Below are 20509 nucleotides of genomic sequence, written 5' to 3'. Positions count from 1 at the left end.
GATTGTTGTTTTGGCCTTTTATATTTAATAGTACATGTATGATGGAAAATAAGAAAAAAAGAATAAAGCATTGCTTTACCGAGCCTGCAGTTGAGGGTAGTTAACCTTCACTGTAGGCTCACAACATACTCAAAGTTGAAAATCATCAAATCACATTTAGGTAATATGTTTATAAAAATACTGCAATTGACTGTATATTTACAAAAGGATCTATCTGGATATAAAACATTAAAAACAAACTTCATTACAACCCAGGAAGACTTTCAGAGTCAAAATCTTTTTGATAAAGTCTTTTTATTTATTTGTTTAATTCTTTTTTCATTGGAGTGATTCAGCTATATTGGTTCTTTTATTCTCTAGGATTCATCCATGGTACTGTCGTCTTCTTGGCTCAACTCCTCTTTGTCCATTCTTTCATTTTCACTCTGATCAGTGTTGCTATCACCGGTACACCGGTCTTCAAGTGATGCATTGTCTTCGGCCAAGTCTTTAGTTTTACTTTGCTCCGTCTTCTCCTGTTCTACATTATCCAAGCTGCTTTGTCCTCCCTCTTCTTGTTTGATTATGCACACAGAGTCTTGCTGAAAGTTGTCCGGTGGCCTAATGGGGGTCTCCGTTTCCATTTCCTCCACTTTCACCTTGACTGCAACGACTATTAAGACAAGTAAGTCAGCAAATTTACCAAAATGGGCAACTAGCATGCAAATGAGGAAAAAGTGACTCATTTGAGAATTGTCTCTTACTCTCCTGCTCCTCTGGCTCAGTCTTGGGCTGGATGAGTGGCACTTTTGGAGGAGTGCTTTGAGGACTTTCGGTGTGTTGATCAGCACCGTCTTGAGCTTGGTCCTGAGAAAGCCTCTTTTTTGTGTGCTTCTTTTCTACAAAAAGCAAAGAAAAGGAGATCATTCTCCTGTGTCAAGTAAGACATTACCGATACAAGACTACATATACTTTTCTGAATAAAACCTACTCTTTCTCCCGAAAGAAAAGCGCCGGCATTTCTTGTTCCGCACCAGCTGCTTTTCAATTAAGTCAGCTAGAAAACAGAATGAAACACCAGTCACTTTGTTTCACACTCAGAAACATCTATGCATCACTCATCAACCGGTCACTTCTGTCTGTGACAGTTTAAGGCTGGAGCTTAGTGAGTGTAGTGAACTGTTGCTGTATTTATAATCAAAATTGAAGTGTAAATGCGCTTAAAGAGCGCCTTTTACGCTAATTTCCAGATTTTCAGACTATTGTTGTTGTACACCACTAGAGGAGTTAGCGTTATTCATAGCCCAAAATAGCTTTGGCGCAGATGTGTCGAGGATATGTGCTTTCTGTGTGACATCACACAGATCCAAGATGAGAAAAAAACTGAAATGCAGCATTTAGAGGCGTCTCAAGCCAAGCTTTTGGCTCATGGGGATTACCTCATACTCTGACCTTATCTATTGAAACCTTGGCCATTAATCCCCTTTAATCAGAACGCCTCGGTACTCCTGCATTAACCCACATCACTTCAGTGCTCAACATGTTGTTTCAAAACAGTTTTACAGTCCGCTGTAGTTACCGACTCCAGGAGGTGACTGGAGCTGGTAGCCCATGAGCTCACACCAGCCAACTGGGTAGATGTCTGGAGACTGGTGGTCAACCCACTGGTCAAACTCATCCTCCCAGCCGTCAAAGTGGATGAGGAGAAGGCGGCCGACACAGCGCTTCACGGTGGCGACGCACAGGAGCCGTGGCTCCATCAGGTCCACGGCCTCCAGCTTCATGTTGGGGGAGAAGCCGTGACCTGGGTAGTCCTGAAAGAAGTGTCATATTTATTAGTGTTTTTACATCAATAGATACATTTGAAAAGAAGCCATCCTGTCCTATTAATTCAACTTATAAAACACGTGATAGCAAGGTCATCCTACAACATCTTACAGCATTGAACAGTCTCACGGGCGCAGCTTTTGCTTTGGTCTCCTCCAGGTACTTTTCCCAGGTGAAGGTCTGAGCATCGTAACCTGCCAGGAAATGCATAAAGCGACAGGAAATATATGGTGAAGCATTTCAGCACCAGCAGACAAGTTAACCTGCAAACTAAGAAACAGAAAAAACATACCTGGGGGTACAGTGAGAGGGATATTGTTCTTTTTACAGAAGTTAATTGGAAGAATGGCGTGAGAGGAAGCATGGTAACAAAACCAGTCTGAGCCATTGTTTGATATGGTGCCATCAATGCCCACCATCAGGTACCCATCAAACAGCACCTGGGGGAAAAAAGAGGAGTAGAGTCAGAGAGAGGAAAACCAGCGGTAGAGATACAATCTCTACAATCCACCTGTTAGGTGGAGGAACACACCAACAAGAACCTGCAGCGGGTGGAGAACTGGCTTTTGTAATGCTATGCTGAGCACAACAAGGCTTCAGCAAGAAGTACCAGCTGCAGAACAAGATGAAATCAATTCAAACAGTCCTCTATCAAGGCGCTTTCTATTTTATGGTAAAGACCCTAAAATAATACAGAGAAAACCCCAACTATCAGGAAAGAAGACACGCTGTGGAAGAAAGCAAGATTAATAATTAAATGCAAAGCGCTGTATAAACACAGTGCACGTATGAAGGAGTTAATCCACATGATGAGAGACCCACTAAAGAAGCAGCTGATTATACTGCTGAGTTTACAGAAGATACCCCTGCCATTAGCTCATTTATGAGCTGTTACAGTTACAAGGGCATCTAAATCTCTGGGAAACACCAAACCTAGGTGACAGATGATGAATCACAAACACACATAAAGTCAACAACAGCTAGCTCACCTTGTGTACTGTGGCCACACAGATACTTCCCAAGTTGAGCGGGTCAATGGCCTCCAGCTTCATTCCTTCTTCAAAGAAAGTTCCCTCCATGTAGGTGAACCTCGGCTGAGGACAATACATTACATTCATGTGAAACAGTGAAGAGGTAAAGCTTAAACTTGAACTGAAATGAGCATAAGCTTAGTAACGACGATGATTACTTCAGCTATTTTTGAGTTCTGACTCAAACAATCTGCAGCTTTTGGACTTTGGGGGTAAAACATGGAGAAATAAAAAATAAATACATTTAATGAATCCTATGATTTTCTAAACTACACCACAATCAAGTGCAGATTTACTGCTAACCTTATAGTACACTCGACTATGACTTACGTCAGTGTTCATATACTTCTTTACCTTTTTAAAGAGCATGAACGTACTGTCAGAATTGCCCCTCAGACCACTGGAAGACTCCAGATTGTTTGCTATAAAAATAAGAAGGTTTCATATTTTAATCTACAACAAATCTAAGAGGAAAAAGCAAAGTAATCTTCTATCACCAGCACAGTACATGTTACATTTCAGAAAACAGAAATCTTTAAAATCATGTATTTAGTTCAACATCTGTGCAGTTTCATGTCATAAAAACTTTCACTGTGATTACAAATAAAATGATCCACACTGCCAGTGTTACGCTGAGGTCCAGTATCCTTTTCTAAAGTCCGAGTGTGTCTCCAAATATTTCTTTCCCCTTAAAGTTGATTAATCCTGTTTTTACTGCTGACTGCTTGGTTTCCTACATCAAAGTTAATTCCCTTTTGCAAGTTTTTGTTCTGTACCACACATCTTCAGCTCCAGTGGAGAACCCGTTTTCATACTTACCAGGCGCTTTGATGTCATGACCCACTTTTTTGGACCAGCCTATCGGATGCAGGAGGGGACTCCATATGTGACACCAGAAGTCTGAGATGATGTTCTCAGGGGTGTCACTTTGGTCCGCGTACACCAGGCGTACACGGCCACCGATGTTGGAGTCCACGATGGCCACGCGTGTCCGGCTCACGTATTTGGAGTCCACCACCTCCACGCGCATGCCCGTCCTGAAAGAGTTCTTCATGCTTTCTGCAAGCTGGAACAAAGAAAAGCGGGAGGGTGGCAGAGTGACAGAAAGTTGCTGATTATGTGCTTAATTCAGTGACTTCTATTTCATTTAATCCATTACACTCTTTATGACATACAGGGCAATTCATAACATCAGGCAGTACCTTCAGGTAGAACTCAACAGGCAGAGTTTGGGCCCCCACCAACCTCTTCATCAGATACTCCTTCCAGTCTGGGATGTCCTGCTTCAGATCTACAGACACGCAAATCATCAAACAAGAAAAATCTCTTTGTGGTTTATTCCCCTCTTATTTTTCATATTACATGTTACATAAACATTTTAGTCATAGTGTGTGGTCTCAGGACTTCATTACACAGAATTTCAGTGATGAAACGTGGAGAGGCATTCTCCTTTTCTGCTCCATCTCACAGGACTTATAGCTCTCTCAATTAATTTCACTTGCAGACTTTAAAAGAGTACAAATGACCTTGTGAAATCATCACTGGGAACTTTTTCCTATGACTGTGTACACATTAAAGAATCTTTATTTTTGTTATTTTATTGCTATTTTACTGTTTTTTATTGTTGTAATTTTAATATGTTTGTCAGAAACAGGTCCCTTTTGTAAACGTGACATTGGGACTACCTGTATAAATAAAAAATATAAAAGTATGACATACAAACAACACATTTAACCTGAAACCGTATAAAAGATAAGATCAATTTCTAGTTGTTAACAACAGAAAATGACACATTTGTCACTTTTTATTAGTTTAGATTTTTAGGATGTTTTCTGCTGCTCTTTTACCTCTACTAAGTTTTATATCATCCTCCATTTACATTTCTCTGTCTTTTAACGTCTGTTAAGCTACAGGCAACATGTCTTTCTTCCATTTTATCTGTACTTTATATTTTATTTATCTTTTGATCTGCTGGTAGAAAAGTGCATTACAAAGACTGCAAATCGAACCAGTGAAAATACTCAGACAGAAGCTCTTGTCTGTTAGAGTCATTCATATATTCTCTAATCACAGAGCTGATGATCAGCATTCATTTGTCTGGTCAACGACCACTAGTTCACATTATCACTTCAGATAACTCGCTCACCTGCTCTTATTCTTTTGAGGATTTAAAGAATAAACAAAAACACCTTCACCAAGGTCAACCAATACTGGATGAAGCAGTTGATTTAGGACCAACCAGAGCATAGGCGCCATTTTTAAAAGCAAACTGAATGTGAATCCTAACCTTGTGGGGGTACCAGCAGCTTGCTGGTCATTGCGCACCATCCGATCGGGTTGAGCTCTCCTGAAACGAGGCTGCACCAGAAATCACGGCTGCTGTCATGCTCAAAGCCCTCGTATCTCAACAGGGCTTTGTATCCTGCAGACAAGAAAGGACGAGAGTTACCTGCCAATGTTGCTACTTTACCAAAATATATTTCACTGTGTGGAAGTTAACATCCTGAACTGTTCCAGGCAAAAAATTCTAACTGCTAACCTGGATGAGTTCATGAGACAGATGAGTGAACAACCAAACAGAATCGAGCTCACGCCAAGATCAAACTAATTGGCAGTAATAACTGACCCAACTTAGCCTGTTAATGCAACTTTTACAAATAGCATATCACATTTGGATGCATCTGACGCACCAGTGTCAGATGTTTTCTGCAGACACCGGCTGTTTCATCAGAGGAGAACAGCTATGTTAGACAAATACAGATAGAAACACCATTTGTTGAGGCACTTTTCACTCTGGTGCAAACCATATTGATACCAATTTATTCCCGGTCTTTGGTACAAATCTGTAGACAAAACTAAACTTCAATGGTCACTGAGACTTAAAATCTGCATGAATAGATTCACTAGTCTGATTTGTTTGGCAGCTTTACCCCAACATGCCTCAACAAAGCCTGGTTCATCACGTCTTCTCTTAGCTTGCACAAAATTTCATAACATTAAGGGTTCATTTACGATCAATTCTGATTGGCACAGAGCACCGAACAAATGCTACAGTGATTTAAATTATAGATTCAGTCATCTGAGCAAAAAGGAAAGCTGCTATCACAGCATTAAACCTGAAATGTGCGCTATATGAGTGCAACAACATAAGCGGTTCACACATTTACTGCTGTAAAGAAGATGATGATCTCTCGGGGGGTCAGTGCAACATTTGGTATTACAAAAATCTACCAAAAGATTTCTTTTTAAGATTTTTAAGTGCTCCAGATATCGTCTCCAGTCTCATAGCACAATTTCTTCTGGTTATGAATATGCTGCACTTTATATTCAGCACCATGAGAAGTACAGCAAACCAAGTTTTAAGCTTTGCAAGAGGCATTAAGATTTGGGTCAAGCCAAGAGCCAAATAAAATTCACTAATGAAAAATAAGAAACTAAATGTAACATTAATATATAAAAATGATTTGTGGTTCATTGGGCTGTTAACTGTTGGCAGAAAGATGCACATACCTGCAATCTGGATAACTGTAGCAATCCAGTAGACTTTACTGGGGAGGATGGCATTCGTGTTCAGCACCTCCACTTTCATCCCCACGGTGATGTCATCCCACTGGGCACAAAGGGGAGCCTGTAGGGGGTGAAGCCAGAAAATTCCTTATGGATCATCTGTGTGAAGCATTTTATGTACTCCCATCTTATTTTCCAGCATTTTCAAGAGAAACTCAATTTTCTATTGTTTTCTTCTGCTGATGACGGCACGAAAACAGCAATATAATCCTAATAAGCCATTTGAGTTTCCCTTTATTTGATTATTAAGTCAGTTCCCTTAACTGTTAACATTGATGGTAGAACGAGGTTTCCACAAAGGTTAAGAACAACATGTCGCTATTACAATAATATGTATACATTTCTTAGCTGTAAGTCTTTGTAAGAACTGCAGAACAGACTCACGTGTCTGAAGCAGGAGACAGATGCAGCCAGAGACGTTTCTCTCTCCAAGTATGCGGTCCAGTCGAAAGAAGCAACAGCAGCTACGTAATGGAAGGAGACACAGAAAATAATTATCTTTAAGCCACCTTTTTCTGACTGGCTGCCCCTCGTAAACAGAAGGTGGTCGCCAATATTGCATCTTGTGTCGGTTCATTGGCACCAAATTGGAAATCACATGAAATGTGCCGATTGCAGCAGGTTAAACAGGTTGTGTTAAAAAATAATAATAATAATAATTTCATGCAAACAAGCGTGCTCGGTGACTTTACCATCAACTCCGGTGGCTGCTGGAGGAGCTTTGTTCACTTTATTCAGCACAGTAGCTTTTTTCGTTGGGGGCTTTCCCTAAAGAAGCAAAGAGGGGGAAAAGAAATATTTCTCAGCGCCTCTTATATCCATACAGTTGGCATAAACCGTGAGAGAGCATGGTATAAGTCACAATCAGATTAAAAAAAAAACAAAAAAAAACACTCTGCCTGCGCTATGCCTCTAATGGCACGCAGAGGTGCTGTCTGTCAGCAAAACTATGCAAAGATTAATTTCATGAGGTTTGGACAAGGATGGATCATGAATTCCAATGAATATTGAGATCACCCTTTGTAACTCAAAACTTCGTACAGGCCTTTACAGAGGATCTGCTCTCCAGGTACCCTTCTCTTCGTCAGTATGAAAGTGAAGACAAGGCTATGCAGCAGCTTTTGGTAGGTCAAACCACATTGAATGGGACATAATGGTCATTTCCAGTTCTGTATTTTTTATTCTTTGGCATCACTAGAGTGGTAATTAAAGAATTCCTTATTTATCTTATTCTAGGGCCTTTGCACATTCATTGTCTACAAAAAACAAAACAACCTCTCTTCTTAACAACAACAACTGCTTTAAAGCCACTTTTCTCTGATTGGTTGCCCCTTACAAACAGAAGGTTTGAACGATATGTGGGTGTGGCATCTTCTTATGCAGAGCCAAGAGAAGAAAAACAACGTCCGGAAACGAAGGCCTTAAGCCTGGGCTGAGAGCCCTGGCATGTGGGGTTTCAGTACAAATGTCCTGCCTCACCTGTCTCTGCAGCCATATATTCGTAGGGTCTTCCTCTGAATAGTGGGCATGAGTGAACTGCGCGGGGACGGCGGTGGGTTTGAGAAGCCGGCCCCGGCGGCTCGGTAGGTTCTGCACGTCGTAGTAGTCGTCCGGCTGAAAATGCTTCTGGCACACGAAGAGTTTGCCGAGGACGTAACGGGGGGTCCTTGGGTCCATGTTCAGGGTAAAGAGCCATTGTCTCAGCTTCTCCTGGTCGCTAAGTGGAAACCGATGAAAGACGATGTTTGGCCTTTTTATGGTTAAGCAGGTCTCGACGCAACACTTGTGAACCATTTCAGTTTTTAGGAAACAGAGAGGTCTGTACCGAGTTAGGAAAGACGACCTAAGGCCAGGACACAGGCTCACACGTCCCCGCAGAGGTATTTAAGTCCAGCGCGGTCTTCTTCTTCTTCTACTTGTTATTTTTCTGCAGCGCTCACAGGTAAACAGCCTTTTTTGCAAATACTGCCACCTTGTGTTCAATATTACTAACTATGGTGAAATAAATTTGCTGAAAAATGTCTTAAAATTACATTTAATACTTTGCAGGCATCTACTCAGGTCTGTAAAGATGTACAAGATATTTCTGAATGGTTTTTATTTCGCTTTGAGTTTTTGTTTTTCACTTTAGTTTCAGTTAGCTTCCATAGTGCTACCGTGGTCAGCACTGGCGGCTCACAGCAGGAAGGTCCTGGGTTCAAATCCACCTTTCTGTGAGGTTTCCATGTCCTCGCTGGGCTCTTCAAGCACTCTGACAGTCAAAGACACACACATTAGGTTGACTGGTAATTCCAAATTAGCCGTAGGCATGAATGGTTGTCTATATTGCTGTGTTGGACCTGTGATAAAAAGGTGACCTGTCCAGGGTATAACCCTGCCACTCACCCCATGCCACCTGGGATAGGTTCAATCCCCCTGTGACTCTGAACTGGATAAAGGGTTGAGAAAATAGATGCAAAACAGCCCTACTACGCTTCTGAAAAATACACTGTACCTTAAGCTGACTGCTTTATTCATGGTTTACCTTTTATAATTAGGATTTTCTGATATGCAACGTGTAAAATAAAATAAATTATTATTTGGTGAAGAAACCCTTTTTGGCAGGTATAGTGGTAAGATGTTTCTTGAAGTGGGTCATCAGGCTTGGACACATCCCAGGAGAGATGTTGGACCACTCCTCTTTATAGAAACTCTCTTAATCCTTTAGGTTTCTTGGCTGCTGCTTGGTAATTCTAAGCTTCAGCTCCCTTCACAGATTTTCACAGGGCCGAGGTCTGAAGACTCGCTAGGGAACTCCATGGCCTTAATGTGCTTCTTCTTTAGCCACTCCTTTGTTGCCGGGGTTTTGGGTCACTGTCATGCTGGCAAACCCATCTTCAGTGTTCTGTCTGAAAGAAGGAGGTTCACATCCAAGACCTTACGGTACATGCCCCCATCCATTGCTGACTCAATGCAGTGAAGTCGCCCTGTATTCCTTGCAGAAAACCAGGCCCAAAGCACAACAAATCCTCTTCAGTGATTGACTGCGGGGATGGTGTGACCATTCATTTCTTTGGAAATTCAGCAGGGGATCAGATAACTATTTCCCCCACTATAGACGCAGAGCCAAAATCCCAAATAAAAAAATAAACATTTCATACTTTCAGCTTTTAAAATGAGTGAATTTTTTGCAATTGATTTCAGTAATTTTCAATAATTCATAGATTTGTAACATTGAAAGTAGCGTGCTGAAGCCGTTCATGGATTCACTACAGGACTTTAGATAATTCTTTGTTTGTTTTTGAAACAAATTAAAGCAACCCCACACCTGTCCAAGCTGCTGAGCAACACACTCACGAATGGAAAAACTAGTACATCTCTTTGCCCAATCCGGTGACACTGACTGTGTCAAACTCCCAAAATGGATTATTGAATAAGGCAAGGCAGCTAATTCAAACTGCCCCTCTGGTGGTCCCCAGTGTTCAAAAATACATAAATAAATAGATTAGAAAAAAGTCAAACTCTTTCTGACCTGCAGACGTGCTAGAATGGATGACTTCTTAGAGTTTGATGAATAAGAACGAGAGCAGGATGTACTGCAGAAGCGCTTAGTCTTTGAATAGAAGTTGTTGATATTCCCGGTTGTTCCACACATCTCACAAACCACTGTGAAAAAAAAGCAATCAAAAAAGTTTTTGCTTAATGTAAAACATTATGAACATTATTAACAGTGCAGGTGCACCTCACCTGGTCGCTCGTTCAGCACCTTTAACCCTCCTCCTGTTAGATGTCGTTCTTTACCTCTTTCATTAGCATCCTCATGCTCTTTGGGTGCCATTTCATTGTGTCCAGCCTATGAAGGAAAAAAAACAAACGTCCCACCTGTAAACAGTAGGTGTAAGCCCCCCCCCCCAACAGTCCAAAATAATTGCTACTCACACTAATGGTTTGCTCTCTTGGTTCAGCTGAAATGGTCCTGTGTTGGATAGAAGGCAGGCAGCTACCGCAGCCCGCGCCATTGCAGGAAGGACAGTGCGGACGGACAAACACTGTAGGAGCAGCTCCCGGCCTCAGCTTCAGAGGCCCCGCTGCCAGTCTGGGTTCAAAGTACTCCTTGCCAAAATGCTCATTGCAAAGGTAAGAATTGGGTGTGGCAACCCACTGCATGCGGGTGCGCTGGACCTGCTTCTCCCATTTCCGAAACTCTTCAGGGTCCTTGGGGAATTTAAACAGGGTTACGCCTTCTTCGGTAGTTTTTCCACATCCATAAGCCACGCAGTGGTAAGGCATCCTCGGAGCTTACACCATGAGCGCCTTTCATGGATCCTTTCTTCTTCTCAGTTGTGCTGTTTTGTTCTCTGAGTTGTGCAAAGAAAAGAAATAATTGTATCTTCCAACCGGAAGTTGGTTTTCTAATTTTCACACACAACCATCTCTAGGGTTTACGAGAATGGTCCAAACAAGACGAAATATCCAGTGAGCAGCAGTTCTCTAGGTAAAAATTCTTCTCTGACCCCAGGGGTCAAAGAAAAATTCCCAGAGTGCTATAACCTGGGAATTTTGCAACCAAGGTATGCTGACCATCGCTAAGATGGCACAACCTACCTAAATATTGCTGCTGACCATTTCCACCCCACTGAACAAAGTGTACACATCCTTTGGTCACTGCTTCCAGCAGGATTACAAACCATGTCACAAAACTCAAATCACCTTAAACTGGTTTCTTGAACATGACAATGGGTTCACTGTACTCAAATGGCTTCCGTAATCACAAACCTGCAGTAACTGTGGCGCCATCATGTCAATATGGACCAAAATCTCTGATAAATGTTTCCAGCATTATGAAGAATAAAGGCACTTCTGAAGGCAAAAGAGGGTCCAACCCACTACTAGCAAGGTGTACCTAACAAAGTGGCCGGAGAGTGTGTATTGGCTCTATTTGCCTCATTATAATATTCTCTACATTGAAAAACCTACATTAAAATGACAGGAAGCTTCGCACTTTATTTTATCTGTAATGTCGACATAATGTTTAACAAACACAAGACAGTGAAACATGACAAACAGAAGTTTGTCTTGAAAAGGCGGCCCTTTCGTCATCGTTATTATTATTTCTAATATCGCCGTTAAAGCACAGTTACAGCTGACTGCTTCATAAGTTGAGTCTAAGCGTAAACAATGTAACTACTGTACACCAAAGCTAAGTGATAACAATGCTAAAAGTACTTGTGTGCAGTTATGAAGCTGCACTTTGCTCGTCATGACTTCAAACGTGTACTTACAGGAGGTTAGTGACTGCTGGCACTCAGTAAAATGTCTCTTAGGTGTACAAACTGATTTGGGTATCAAATGTTAATGTATCTTCATAGCTGCCCAGTACTGTAATGTGGTCGCTCACATTTAGCGTCATCTACTTACGCGTGTGCAAGGAATTCTGGGAGTTGATGTTTTTACGACAATTGGAAAAAAGTCGCTCTCCTAGTCACAAATAAGTCATTTTACAGGCATTCAGGTGTTTGTAAAAATAGCCTTCTGTCGGTCTATGAAAAAGAAGTTTGCGGACACCTTGCTATTCAATTATTATTAATCTTAGGCCTTTGCACAGTGTAGAAAAATAAATAAACATAACCAATAATGAGGCAAAATATACAAACAAATATTAAGTAAAATATGTTTTGTAATTTAGATTACTTAAAGCAACCGCTGCTGGGCTCAGCACTGACAACAAATGGCAGTATCTCTACGAGGCAGTCATTTTTGTTGTCTCTTAACATGCGAGATTTGTTATGCTCCCCTGCAACTCCTAATGGCTTTGCAGTGGCAGTGTAGACTTTGGGCGTTGCCCGGGCTTAATTGCTAGTTATTGGCATCACCTGACAAGGTGTGGATAAAGGCAGACTTCACGAAGGATGCTGTAATGCTCTCCTGCTTGCAAGTTTCAGCTTTGAATGTGTAATGATTAAAAAAAATCCCTGTGTTTCTGAAAAACAAACAAACAAAAAACTCTGGTGTCAGTCTTGATTTTGTGTTGAGTTAGTATTGCTGGGACATAACAGCTTAAAAGTTGATTGGTGAAATTCCTTGACTTCGAGTTGTGTTGCTCCTAAGTAGTGCTGATAGACAGCAAAAAGTATTTTTTGTCTACTGTACTTAGCCATATTTTTGCAAGAACTGCTTAACTAACTAAAGAGAAATGCTTGTCAGCACCTTAGAATGGAAGATCCATCTGTGTTTCTCAGAGCTGAAACATCTCATCATCAGCTTTTTGGAGAAGCACCCTCAGAATCATTCCCCGCGGTGACTGCTCCAAAAGCAATCACTGCTAAACTAAATCAATAAGAAAAATAAAACTCAGAGGAATGGATGTTAGACCATTTGAATGTGATTTGGCAGTAGCTGCTGTGTCTTCATGAGAAGAAGAGTAGATGAAGTGATGGTATTCACATGTGTGGTTCCCAAAAAGAAGTACGGAGGAAGAAGCGGGATCGTGCGGTGCACCTTTACTGGTGACACCCTTTAATTAAGGGAAACTAGTGTGAAGCAAACTGAGACAATGCCAAGAATGTGTAGTTTCTATTAAAGTCAGTTTGAATATATATTAAAATATATTATATAATAATATTTGTATTTATATATATTAAAATACAAATATTACTATTAAAGAGTGACACACTAGATTTAAGTTTTGTGAGGCTTGGAAATATTTAAAATTTCAAATTAAAATTATTTAAATTAATTTGCTTGTATTTACTTATAATTTTGCCAGCTGAGAAGTTTTGTTAAACCACATTAAAGCAAAGTCATGTTAAAAAATAAAGTTTTCTTAGGATTGTATGCAGTCCTGTGAAAAACTAAGTATACCGATACTGCTAATACAGAAATTAACAGGATAAGTAGCAGTTAGGTTTTGCTAATCAACTTCTCAGAAGTGGATGTCGCAGCAAAAAAACAGAGAAACTGCAAAAAATCCCAAGAGCCTCAACAGGCCTCGTTTAGCATGCTAAATTATAAAGTTTGTCACAGTACAATTAGAAAAAGCCTTATTTGGAAGGATTGCCTGCTCTCTAAAAACACATGGCAGCAAGGGTTAGGTTTGCAAAGTTGCATCTGACCAAACCACACAACTCCTGGGACAATGTCTTTGGAACAGACAAGACCAAAATAGAGATATTTGGTCATAGTGCACAGAACCATGTTTGACCAAAATCTCAGCATATCAGCACAAACACCTCACAACAGCTGTCAAACGTGGGTGATGATTTAGGCTTATTTTGCAGCCACCAGGACCTGGGCACCTCACTATCACTGAGTCAACCATGAACTCCTCAGTGTACCAAAGTATTCTAGAGTCAAACGTGAGGCCATCTGTGTGACGGCCAGCTTGGCTTGGCTCAAATTGGGTCATGTAACATCACAACGATCCCAAGCACTCCAGCAAATCTACAACAAGAATCAAAGTATTGGAGTGACTGAGTCAAAGGCCAGACTTCAGCCTGACTGTTGCAGAGCAAGTGAGAGAAGAGTGAGCCAAAAATGATTCTGTAACGATGTGAGAAACTGACAAAGTCATACAGAAAGCGAGCATTTCATGTTATTGCTGCTAAAGGTGGCTTTACAAACTGGAGAATCATGAGATACACTTAATTTTTCACAGAGTGCTGGGAAAATGTTCTATTTCACAAAGGACTGTTTGAGAAAAGAACAAAATTAAATACTTGGAGCAAAGATTTAGAAACGGACATTGCAGCAGTGGACTGAAAATTGTGTTGCAACTCAAACAGTGAATTCACACCTCAGATTAACACACTGTAACTGGTAAATGCAAACATCTATGTAAGTCTTGCAGAGTCTAACCACAATAAAATGACTAAATGCACAAAGACCAAATGTTACACTCTGGATTAGACAAATGATGCCACACCTTCTAGTAGAAAGAACAAACACAAGGAGGTATGAGCAATATCTGAAAAGGTTGAGGGAGCTTTCTTGAGCTTTGTGATCAGTATGTAAGGAAATCAAATGTACTTTGTTGTCTAATTATTGTTAAAGAACAAAGAAATCATTAAAAGCTGCAACATTCTGTAATTTTCTTAACAGCTACTATATTTTCTATAGTTGGTATCATCTGCTGAGCGGCATGTCACTGGGGAATTCTTCTTAAAGGACACAATGCAAGTCGTGCAGTGTGTTGACAGTTTTATTTTGGAACAGGATGGTTTGGAAGCTACATCTAAAAAAAGACCAGTGAATTTGGTGACCCTGTGACCTGATCGGGCTAATGAACAATTTGTTTATACTTGGTACCAGGAAAATTTTGGACTTTATTGACTTTTCCACAGAATATTAAACAAGATCTAATCACGTTTTGGTGCACTAATGTAAGTGTACTCAAATTGCTGCTAAGACTTGGTACTTTACCGTACTGTAGTGCCTGTTGTTTTGCTTCATATTCGACGTGCAATATTATAATCTTTTAATCCCAAACAAAATTTAGGTAATTAAATGTGTAAGATAGCTAACAGTAACAGATGGTGATGCCACTAGTTTTGCAGTTATATGAAAAATGATAGAATGACCACACTTGGAGAATATTCATCAGATTTTTGTTGTTGTCGTTTTGCTTTGGGGGCTTTTTAGCAAACAGGCAAACCACAGATCTCAAACTAAACTATTTTTTAATAGCTGAACATACTGACTACATTCTGTAACTTGCTTTTTCTTACTTTTTACCTATCATATATGTATACTGCATATTTTGAAAGAACTTTTCTTTTCTTTGCATGGCCACATAGCAAAGAAACAAAGATGACTGATTCTGATCGAACAAACTTAAAATGGCACATTCTGGAATTGCAGAAGAACATTTCAGCTATCAGAACATCTGGCTTACTGTTACCCACACTCTGAGAACTCGCAGGTGTAGTAAAAGTGCATTTCTTTCTTAGTGTGTGCAATTACCAAAAACTAGTCATTACTGGACCCTAAAGGTAAGGTAAAACTACTTCCTGAATATGGAATAAATGCACTAATTTTTACCCTTGTTCATATTATTCTTTTTCATAATTACGTGAACCTTTTTGAGGTACAAAAAGATGGTAAGTGGCTTGGTCCTTATATAGCACTCTAAGTGCTTTATACATACCTCATTCACTGCAGCACTTTTTTGGACCTAAGTGCTTTCTAGCAAACATTCACACACATTCATGCTGTGATGAACGAATCACAGAGCACCTTTGGGTTCAGTATCTTGCCCGAGAGTACCTAAGTATGCAGGCTGGAGACTGGAGCAGCCAGGGATCGACTCACCAACCTTCCAATTAGTAGATGACCAGCTGAGCAATATATAAAGCATAAACCATATAAAGTCTCCAGGTTTACAAAGCACATCTTTACACCATTTCTTCAAGGCATAACATTATGAAACTATCTATGCTTAGTACGATTGAAAAAGAAATTGGGAAGAAGTTGTAATTTTACTCTTAGATTTTAAGGACTGGCCTATCTTAAGCTGTTTGGAAAGCCTTCAATGCATTATGATAAGTTTCATTGGACAGTCTATTGCATCAGCATGATGGTGCAGTGGTTAGAGGAGTTGCCTCACAGGAAGAAGGTTTTGGTTTCAAAGCCAAACCTTCCTGGAGCTTTTCTGCTCCCTGAGGCTGCTGTGTTTTTGTTTTGTTTTCATCAAAGAGATTTAAAGATCCATCCTATGTTAACTACTGTTTCTAAACATATTATAAACAAAAAAAATCTCATCAACTGATATTAAAGACTGGTTCATGTGTATTGTTCATCCTTAGCTCATTGACAAACCATTCTAAGCAGGCCTGGATAGGCAGGGGACCTTGTTAACACTTATCTGTTAGTCTTTAATCTTGTTATTTGATGTTCTGTTTGGTTGCCATAGTTGGTTGTTGTTACTTTTAATTTTTGTAATTATTTCTGCCTGCATTTGAGTCTTCAATTTAGATTATAATTGAATACCACAACCAACAAAATGAAGCCTTTGGACAGCAGCAAGTGGCTCTTTCCTTCTTAAAGGTGACTATTGATCTTAAGCCATAGCTCACTCCTGAGTATGGGCCGGTCTTCAGGGAAACTCCTCTGGACATGTAAACCATAAAAACCAAAAGTGTCACCAGTAAAGTTGTACCACACCTTCCTAGTTCCTCCTTAACTTTGGTCCTTCCTGCTAGCTGGTTGTAGGCTTGCTGCGCAACCAGGTGATCACCCACTTGCTACAATGGCTGCCACATGTTTTCCAGAGCCCACTTCCTCTAGCTCTTCAAAAGGGAAGCATGGTCCTTGCTAATTCCCTTTCTCCTTATCACTGTAGCGGCCCAACCTTTCAACCTAGTCGCCACCACTCTGTGCAATCAGAGTCATCCTGCCTGGCCAGCTTGAATACACACACTACATTGCCAAAAGAATTTGCTTGTCTGCCTTCACATGCATATGAACTTGAGTGACATCCCATTCCTAATCCGTGGCATTTAATGTGATATTGGCACAACCTTTGCAGCTATAATAACTTCAACTGTTCTGGGAAGACATTCTACAAGAGTGTGTTTATGGGAATTTGTGAACATTCTTGCAGAAAGCACATACATTTGTGAAGTCAGACACTGATGTTCGACAAAAGGCCTGGCTCGCAGTCTATGCTCTAATTCATCCCAACGTTGTTCTATCGAGTTGTAGTCAGGATTCCACACCAGACTAGCTCATCCATGTCTTTATTGGCCTTTCTTGGTGCACTGGTGTGCAGTGATGTTGGGACAGGAAGGAGCCATCCCAAATATGCTCCCACATGGTTGTCCAAAATAACTTGGTGTGTTGAAGCATTAACAATAATTTTCAGGGGGACTAAGGGGCTGAGGCCGGTTTCTGAAAAACAACCCCACACCATAATCCCCCTCCACCAAGCTTTGGATGTGGCACTGTACAGTCCCACAAGTACCTTTCTCCTGACATTCACCAAACCCAGACTCGTCCATCTGATTGCCAGACAGAGAAGCTTGATTTGTCGCTCCATTAAACACGTCTCCACTGCTCTAAAGTTCTGTGGCAGCATGCTTTACACCATCAGATTAAACGCTTTGCATTGTGCTTTGTGATGTAAGGTTTGGATGCAGCTGCTTGGAAATGGAGACCCATTCCATGAAGCTCTCTAAGGGCTGTTCTTGTGCTAATCTGAAGGCCACATGAAATTTGGAGGTGTGTAGTGACTGACTCTGCAAAAAGTTGGGGACCTCTGTGCTCTTGGCTTTTCAGCATCCACCTGTGATCACTCTGTGATTTTACGAACCCTACTACTTTGCCACTGACTTGCTGTCATTCCCAATCACTTACTCTTTGTTATAATACCACTAACAGTCAACTGTGGAATAGTGAGTAGTGAGGAAATTTTATGACTGGACTTGTTGCAAAGGTTTCATCCTATCATGGTACCACACTGGAATTCACTGAGCTTTTCTGAGAGCAACCCATTCTTTCACAAGTATTTATAGAAGCAGTCTGTGTGCCTAGGTGCTAGATATTTTATTTTATTTTATTTTATTTTATTTCATTTTATTTTATTTATTTATTCATTTTTTACACGTGGAATTGACTGGAACACCTTATTTCAATGATTTCCATGGGTGAGTGAATACTTTTGGTAATACAGTATAGCTTCATTTGACTCTTTGTTGTGACATATGTATATGTTCCTGTATGTTTCCCTGTGTGCTCATATACTGTCATTATGTTTAGTTTCCCTTCACAAATGGACTTTGGATTCTTTGGACTTTTATAACAGCCTTGCAATTGAATGTTTGCTTTGTATATTTCTGTCTGCAATTGGAATATGCATTTGAGTCCTCAATCTGTGTCGCGGTGTACAAGGTGGACTCACGTGCTGGACTCCGGGGATTGATGCACACAAGAGAATTTATTAATGAACAATGTCCAATGAGTGTATATACAAAAGGTGCGGGGCGGTGCTATCTACAAAGGTGCGGGGCGGTGCTATCTACAAAGGTGCGGGGCAGTGCTATCTACAAAAGGTGAGAGGGGCAGGGCTCCGGGGGAAATCCAGGTGAACACTCTCGTCTCTCTCCAAACAATCCAAACACGAATCCACTTGAACACTCAGGGAACACCAGGGAAAAGAGTCCAGAGGGTCTGCACACAAAGAAACGCTCATTAGATTCCAAACACACAACTACATGGAAAAACACTTGCTAGACGCTCAACTTTCACTGACGCGATTCTCACAACGATCCAGCGAAGAACAGCCGTTGTTTCCTGGCTTAAATGCCATCCACACTGATGAGGCACAGGTGTTTCCTCCTCCGAGGGCGTGGGCCAAGGGCGTGAACCCATAATGAGTTCCGCCCTGGCGAGAGAGAGAGAGAGAGAGAGAGAGAGAGAGAGAGAGAGATGATCAGCGACCAGCTGAACCTCCAGGCCGTGACAATCTGAAAGATTAGGACAAAGGATTTTGTTAGGTGCTGGACGGAAAACTTTGAGGATCTCTTCAATCCCACTGACACACCTACTGTAGAGGAAGCAGAGTCTGTGGATGAGGGGGATGACTCGGCCATCTTTGTGGTAGTTAACCACACAACAGAGAGTTTTTTAACTCGGGTGGGTGAAATTCACCCTGAGTCCCTACGGGCTCCGGAGGGAAAATCATGCAGAAGTTATAGAAATTTCCCTTGGATTGGCAAATTGGGGTCGTGGTCCCTTTTTCCAAGAAATGGAGCCAGAAGCTCATCCTCCATGGGAAGGCCTATTCTTTCGCATGGAGGAAGGTTCTCCACAGACTACCCTGCAGAGGAGAGTCTGCCCATTAGTCAAATGTTAGATTTAGGAAACAATGTGGTTTTTGTCCTGTTCATGTAAGTATGGACCAACTCTTTATTCCCTAAAGGATATTACCGGATGCATAACATTTTGCCCAACCAGTCTACATCTCTGTTGTGGACTTACAGAAAAAATTCCATTGTGTCCCTTGGAAGCTCCTATGAAGGGTGCTTCAGGAGTGTGGTATATTAGTCCCATTGCTCCAGTCCCTGCACAATAGCTGTGAAAGTTTTCTTTGCTTTGCACTTTGTCTGCCTTTTGTCCCCAATTCTGTTCATAACTTTTATGGTCAGAACTTCTAGATGTAGACAATAGGCAGAGGGTGTTGCTTTTGCTGGTCTCGGGATCTGGTCTCTGGTTTTTTCAGATGATATGGTTTTGCTGTCTTCATTAAATAATGATCTCCAGCTTACACTGAAGGGCAGTTTGCAGCAGAGTGTGAAGTGGCTGGGATAAGACTCATCACCTCCAAGTATTAGGCTATGTTTCTCAGCCAGAAAACGGGGGAAAGCCCACTTTGGATTGGGAATGAGTTTCTGACCCAACTAGTGTTGTTCATGAGTGAGTGAAGAAAGGGGCAGAACACTGACAGATGGATTGGTGCAGCATCTGCAGCGTTGCAGATGTTGTATGTGTCTGTTGCAGTAAAGAGAGAGCTGAGTGTGAAAGTCAAGCTGTCTATTTACTGGCAAATCTATATTTCTATCTTTTGGGTAATGACCAAAAGAATAAGATTGCAGATAGAAATAAACTTTCTCTGAATGGTGTTTGTGCTCTTTCTTAGAAATAGGGTAGATGAGTCATTCAAGAGGGACTCAGCGTATAAACACTATACTCCTCCTAATCAAAAGGAGCAAGTTGATGTGGTTTGTGCATCAAACTAAGATACTGTCTGGATACCTCCCAGGTGAGGTGCCGAACAGGGAGGAGTCCTCAGAGGAGGCCCACAAGGAGAACTCAGGACACGGTGGAGACATTACATCTACTGACCGGCTTGGGAATCCTAACCTGGGGATGCTAGCTTGGTAATGCTTCAGTGTCCCCACATAATTGTACTTTAGCCTTAGTTTTAATTACTTTGCCTCATTATCCCTTGACCTCAAATTTGGCAGCACGTGGCACGAGGGCTAAAATGAATTTGACACGACTGCGTTAGAGGCTTCCTCACAAGAGACAAGTTGTTGTACCCTAAAGTTACATTATGATATTTTACAGTGGCTTGCAAAAGTTTTCGGCCCCCTTGAACTTTCCCACATTTTGTCACATTACAGCCACAAACA

General features: G+C 41.1%; 1 protein-coding gene across 4 annotated transcripts; it reads right to left on the bottom strand.

Annotated features, from left to right (window-relative positions):
* Positions 1-272: 272 nt before the first annotated feature.
* l3mbtl2 (L3MBTL histone methyl-lysine binding protein 2) lies at positions 273-11873 on the bottom strand. Of its 4 annotated transcripts, none has more exons than XM_013913092.1 (18): positions 11802-11873; positions 10323-10741; positions 10131-10236; positions 9916-10049; positions 7097-7172; positions 6789-6868; positions 6348-6465; positions 5125-5259; positions 4040-4128; positions 3657-3903; positions 3192-3259; positions 2796-2900; positions 2099-2246; positions 1918-2000; positions 1559-1793; positions 971-1036; positions 744-878; positions 273-652 (listed from the first exon to the last, which is right to left on the bottom strand). In XM_013913092.1, exons 2-18 carry the CDS (start codon positions 10671-10673, stop codon positions 357-359), a joined length of 2472 nt encoding a protein of 823 aa, XP_013768546.1. In that variant the 5' UTR covers positions 10674-10741; positions 11802-11873; the 3' UTR covers positions 273-356. The 4 variants fall into 4 exon arrangements, with proteins under 4 accessions (XP_013768546.1, XP_005721854.1, XP_013768549.1 ...); XM_005721797.2 differs by lacking the exon at positions 11802-11873 and adding an exon at positions 11666-11782; XM_013913095.1 differs by lacking the exons at positions 971-1036; positions 11802-11873 and adding an exon at positions 11666-11782.
* Positions 11874-20509: the final 8636 nt, after the last annotated feature.

The sequence above is a fragment of the Pundamilia nyererei genome, unplaced genomic scaffold (genome assembly GCF_000239375.1).
Source record: "Pundamilia nyererei isolate P.nyererei 1_Seehausen unplaced genomic scaffold, PunNye1.0 scaffold00005, whole genome shotgun sequence".
In the NCBI taxonomy this organism is placed as follows: domain Eukaryota; kingdom Metazoa; phylum Chordata; class Actinopteri; order Cichliformes; family Cichlidae; genus Pundamilia; species Pundamilia nyererei.
The sequence above is the reverse complement of the archived record's forward strand: the minus strand, read 5'-3'. Positions and strand labels throughout refer to the sequence as shown.

Excerpts from the sequence above, each read along its gene's own strand:
- l3mbtl2 (XM_013913092.1), bottom strand. The coding sequence starts at position 10,673 with ATGCCTTACCACTGCGTGGCTTATGGATGTGGAAAAACTACCGAAGAA. Across the intron at positions 10,237-10,322 it reads CAAGAGAGCAAACCATTAGT|GCTGGACACAATGAAATGGC; the intron begins GTGAGTAGCAAT and ends TTTCCTTCATAG. Across the intron at positions 5,260-6,347 it reads TACAGTTATCCAGATTGCAG|GATACAAAGCCCTGTTGAGA; the intron begins GTATGTGCATCT and ends TCTTGTCTGCAG.